The sequence below is a fragment of the Aptenodytes forsteri genome, unplaced genomic scaffold (assembly GCF_000699145.1).
Source record: "Aptenodytes forsteri isolate BGI_AS27 unplaced genomic scaffold, ASM69914v1 Scaffold122, whole genome shotgun sequence".
NCBI classification, from domain to species: domain Eukaryota; kingdom Metazoa; phylum Chordata; class Aves; order Sphenisciformes; family Spheniscidae; genus Aptenodytes; species Aptenodytes forsteri.
In genome coordinates, this window is record NW_008794009.1 from 1,180,301 (window position 1) to 1,186,341 (window position 6,041).

The following is a 6,041-nucleotide window of genomic DNA, read 5'->3' on the forward strand; positions in this document are numbered from 1 at the left end:
ATAAATATTTTTAAAAGCTCAAAAGCAACAAAAGCTATAGACAGTGTGAAACTAAAGAGTAAAATTTTCGAGCTATTTGAAGAAAGTTGCTGGCAGGCTTGTAGGTGGTCTATACAAGACTCCCACACTCCCATCTTTTCAGACATGCTTTTGTGCTTGATTAATTAGACAAACTAGGGAGAGGTGATACTTTTGCAGTGACTGATGTTTTATTAAAATTAAATCAATCTGGTATATATCTCACATAAAGCATTAGGTCATGAAATGTTCATAAAACGCCAACCTAAGTGTCATCTGGAAAATTACAAATTTAATATTTAGATGGATGTCTTTGGTAAAAATAAAAAGTGAGCTCTTTAATTTCATAGAAATATAGTATCATAAATTTAGTCTGAGCATCATATATTAAAATAATGCTATGCAAATACACATGACAGTTAAATAAGGTATTAGAATAAGACTGTTTAAATGAATAAGTAATATTTTAAAATGTCAGTCAACACACCATGAAAAAAGAAAGCTCAATTTAATTAGGTTGGTCATTTGTGGCTTAGGTAGGAAAAGGATTAGCATGTATAGTAAGTCAAGGTTGCCCAAAGCTTTGTGTGGGTTTTACACAGGTATTCACTTTCATCTCAATAAAAGAATTAGTGTAACAAATGCTGGCTTACATGGTGCTTTGCTGCTTGTGGCACAAGAGAGCTTCTCAAGAAACTTGCTGCATTGCCACATAAAGGTCAGGCACAGTTCACAGAGAATTAGAAAAAAAAAATCTTAAAAAAGATGGCTTTGCTGACAAATCTGTAGCATGGTGGCATAGACAAGCTTTTTTATAGTTTGCTTATGTCAACTTTATTTTGACTAATTTATTTCCTATAAAAGGCAAATAATTGTAGTACCAGTAGAGAAGATGTCTATCTGCAATCACTGGCATAGTCCAGTGGGATTGCAGAGGAAAGACAGAGGGTTTGGGGTAATATACTAACTTACATGATTTTTTTTCATGTGCACAAAAGTCAAGCAACTGACAGTAATGTTTGCAGCCTGACATAACTTGCCTACTGTAGACTGCAATGCATTGAAGAAAGCAGAGTAGATACAACGCACTTGCTGGGAGGACCACACTTTTGCCTAGCATTAATGCAGAGAGGTCTCTACACAGTACTGAAAAATAAATGGGGCTTCGTACATATTTCAAGCTTCCCCAGCTGGAATTTTTTTCTGTCTCTCTGGAAGATAGACCAGAAAGTGGAAGAAAAGAGGTCACAAGGGCCAGGCACATGCCAAATCTGCACCTAATCTTCATAACCACAGGACTGAGGTAGATGGTATGTATTTATAAAACAAACTGAGTGTTGCATAGCACATTCACGGCAATAAGTATGCCCATATTGCAAATATTGCACTTTGGAAGTCCTGAGGACTGCCAGCCCAAACTGCTGGAACAGCACACTCACTGTTCTCAAATACCGTGCTCCGCTCGAACTCAAGAGGAAAAGAATAATAACAGGTTTTCTTTGTTTTGGGGAGAAAGTAACAAGAACCTTAAGTGCAAATTATTTTCATAGACAAGCATTATTTAAAAACTAAAACAGACAAAAAATATCATTTGATACTCTCTAAAAGATATTTCCCTTTTCTCTTTTGTACTTTTATGCTGAATTACCTTCTCAAATCTTCTGAAAGCTGGGATTTTTTGAATCAATCTTGAAAATCGCAAATGTTTTCACTACAAGTTTCCAGCTACTTTCTTTTCATATCTACTGTAAAATATGCTAATAGAAACAAGAAGCAGCTGCACTCTGCTCATTCAATGGAAATTATCAGCTTGTGTATATTTATTGTGTTATTGACCCTGTATTTGCCAAAAGAATGTAGGTCCATGTACATTCCAGACAATATCAGATACAAAAAGCGTATTTAGAAATATGCCGTACTGGAACATTTTATAATAGGGTTTTTATCGTGGAGTTATGAGGAATTCTCGGGAGACAATAAAGAGATTTTTTTTTAAGTCTCCAGAATGAAGAACACTATTTAGCTGATACTGTAAAGACTGAAAAGTTTGGAAATTTATTTAAGTCTACTTAATACAAGGAACATAACGATTCCAAACCAAATGGCACAGGTGTGAAAGTCATCATTTCCAAAAGTGGGCATGCCGAAGGAAGCCACTGAGTCTAGCAAAGGACACATGTTGTGTGCTGTCAATGCAACACACAAGGTTCAAACTCCTCCGGTGATAACAGCAATGTCTTTCAGCAGCACTAACTGCTTGTATTCAAGCTGAATACAACGTTGTCTGTGTTTTTATCCATCCTGAATATTATACCATTGGAAATGTACATTAATGGCAACTTCTCTTGTATCTTGATTTATATGTGATTCAAGCCTATACTAATCACCAATATTCAAATGCAACTTTTGGGAGAAAACAAATCCCCTTAGATGTGTTCATTTGGAACACCACAAAATGCAACACTTCCAAGCCTCTGAAATCAATCAGAGATAGTCAGGTAATTCAGGAATAGCACGCAGAGCTTGAAGGGGTTTGTTGTTGTAGCTTTTTGAATTAGATGTGTGTAAGCACTGCTACAGTTTATTCTTTCCAATGAGAATATAGGAGCTGGGTTTTTAGAGGATCTCACTGTGCTATTACGTGTAAAGACATTGAAGCACTGGCTACAACAAGAACATGAAACTGAAATTAACCACTTTAAACCACAGTGAAAGACAAATTTAAACACTTAAACATGTGCCAAATATGAAAGCCCCCCCCAAATCTTCTGAAAGCTGGGATTTTTTGAATCAATCTTGAAAATCGCAAATGTTTTCACTACAAGTTTCCAGCTACTTTCTTTTCATATCTACTGTAAAATATGCTAATAGAAACAAGAAGCAGCTGCACTCTGCTCATTCAATGGAAATTATCAGCTTGTGTATATTTATTGTGTTATTGACCCTGTATTTGCCAAAAGAATGTAGGTCCATGTACATTCCAGACAATATCAGATACAAAAAGCGTATTTAGAAATATGCCGTACTGGAACATTTTATAATAGGGTTTTTATCGTGGAGTTATGAGGAATTCTCGGGAGACAATAAAGAGATTTTTTTTTAAGTCTCCAGAATGAAGAACACTATTTAGCTGATACTGTAAAGACTGAAAAGTTTGGAAATTTATTTAAGTCTACTTAATACAAGGAACATAACGATTCCAAACCAAATGGCACAGGTGTGAAAGTCATCATTTCCAAAAGTGGGCATGCCGAAGGAAGCCACTGAGTCTAGCAAAGGACACATGTTGTGTGCTGTCAATGCAACACACAAGGTTCAAACTCCTCCGGTGATAACAGCAATGTCTTTCAGCAGCACTAACTGCTTGTATTCAAGCTGAATACAACGTTGTCTGTGTTTTTATCCATCCTGAATATTATACCATTGGAAATGTACATTAATGGCAACTTCTCTTGTATCTTGATTTATATGTGATTCAAGCCTATACTAATCACCAATATTCAAATGCAACTTTTGGGAGAAAACAAATCCCCTTAGATGTGTTCATTTGGAACACCACAAAATGCAACACTTCCAAGCCTCTGAAATCAATCAGAGATAGTCAGGTAATTCAGGAATAGCACGCAGAGCTTGAAGGGGTTTGTTGTTGTAGCTTTTTGAATTAGATGTGTGTAAGCACTGCTACAGTTTATTCTTTCCAATGAGAATATAGGAGCTGGGTTTTTAGAGGATCTCACTGTGCTATTACGTGTAAAGACATTGAAGCACTGGCTACAACAAGAACATGAAACTGAAATTAACCACTTTAAACCACAGTGAAAGACAAATTTAAACACTTAAACATGTGCCAAATATGAAAGCCCCCCCCCAGTCTATAGCATGGTAAGGCTCAGCCTCCTGCAAAACCTAAGCCTCTCACATAACAAACCTGGTTGACAAACACTGATTTATGAGAGAGGAAGGACTCTCATTCCCCAGTAGCACAACTAGTGGAATTCAGCAGCACTTAGACAAAAAACCCTCCACAACTTTACATTACTGCACATTCAAGTCAAACAACACTCTCCCATTTTAGGATGCAAACCAAGCTTGACAGATCTCCTACTAACTTTCTGTCCCGGCACAATAACTTTCCCTTGACTTTACATGCAGCAGCTAGGCTGGAGAGACTAATATTCTCAACTGCACAGCCACTTAATCCCTCCTTGTCTCATTCCATAACGGTCACAATCAAGACCTGAATTCAGGTCTTTCTGTGGCCTTAACAACTGCTCCAAGCTTTTTATAAGCATCTGTAATTCCAGCTCTTTAGCACACATGCAGTTGTATACATTGTGGATACTACCAGGTTAATCATTAGTACTTAAAATATAAAGCTAAGAATGTCTTTACAGGATTGGAGCTCTAGTCTGCAATGTGTTCCTTGTGTGTGCTGCAAATAATGGAGATAAGTGAGTGAAATGTTCACAAACCTTTGAATTACTCAGTTATAAACAGCAAGGAAATATTAAGTAGAAATACATATATACATAGCCACATGTATGCAAATAAATAAAACTAGATATATCATTTCCATATACTGCAAAACTTTGAAACAAACAAACAAACAAACAAACAGAAAAGCTTACCCTTGCCAACGTCAGTGTTCCTTGTTTACACACACTGCAGCGGACCCTCAGTTTCCCAGGTTTCACAGCTTGGCAGAAATTTTTGCAAAAAACATAAAAACTGTTGTAACTAGCTGCACCTGTCAGGACGAAAAAAAACAACAAACAAAAACATTTGACATATACTGAAAATCAGTAACAAACTGTAATGAAAGGCTATTTGACTTTATAAGTGATAAGTAAAAAAAAAAGGTCTTATCTTGCCTGGCCTAGTTCTTAATACTTTTCAGTAACTCCTGCTTCTTGATCAATAGATATAGGTGAATTACACCGTAACTCCTAGAAAATGCATCCTGTCTTAAGTTTGAGCTTACCACTGATGAGCACCAACTGTAATCTTTGGCAAGTGATGTATGAGATTAATTACCCCAGCTATCCATAATTTGCATCTTACTCCTAGTCTAAATTTGTCTAGCTGCAAGTTTTAATAAGTTCAAATTGCATGAATATTTCCTTGGATGAAGTTTAAAAGATTAGTTTGACTGATATCACAGCAAGAAAACAAATATTTAATTTAGCAAATTTAGTTTTATTCATGGAAGACTGGAAACCATTTCTTTATTCTTGCTGGCAGCAGTATAACCTAGCAAAGTTTGTGAACTGCTGCCAAGATATTAGGCCAAGTAAATTTTCAAGGAAAATGAAATGAAATGCATTCTGTTCTGTGAAACTATGGAACAGAAGATGATATGCAGAGAATGGTATAAGCCTGGGGCAATGCTAATGAATTTGATTTCACATGCAATCCTGATCACTGTTTTGAGTAAATCCCTTTTTAGGATGGCTATTACTATTCCTTAGAAAGTGATGGAAGATTCATAGCGTGGTTTTAATCTAGACTAGACATCTCCAAGTTCAGAGACTCAAGCTTATTATCAGATGTTGAACTGAGACCAGAATAAACTTTTTAATAGATTTTTCCAAATATCAAAAGGAATGGTTGTGGAGATTTGACCCATTAACAGTGGTGAACTTCAGAATCAACAGCAGTCCCTTAGAAATCAGAAGTTTTTCACTGTCTTCTTCCCCATTCTCCTACTTCTCCCTACATTTATCAGCAATATATTTTTTCTGTATATTTGGATCCTAACATGTTACCACAGTAAATATGATAGAATCATAGTATCATAGAATCATTTAGGTCAGAAAAGACCTTTAAGATCATCAAGTCCAACTGTAAATCTAACACTGTCAAGTCCACCAATGTTCCATCCAAAGAAAAAACCCACCTATGTTTTATGCTCCTGCCTGGAGAAAAGAAAGAAAAGAAATCCAAGGGGGTCTCAGCGTGAGAAGGGATTAGAGACAGGCGAGGGCAGCTCAAGCCCAGCTGTGGGGAAGAAAGGGACGGGAAAA

At 36.4% G+C, this 6,041-nt stretch overlaps 1 protein-coding gene across 1 annotated transcript in view; it reads right to left on the reverse strand.

Annotated features, from left to right (window-relative positions):
• PARK2 (parkin RBR E3 ubiquitin protein ligase) overlaps positions 1–6,041 on the reverse strand; it is a 659,837-nt gene that overhangs the window by 508,191 nt on the left and 145,605 nt on the right. Inside the window, exon 4 of the mRNA XM_009290119.1 lies at positions 4,647–4,765. Coding sequence (XP_009288394.1) covers positions 4,647–4,765 — 119 coding nt within the window. The remainder of the gene's footprint in view (positions 1–4,646; positions 4,766–6,041) is intronic.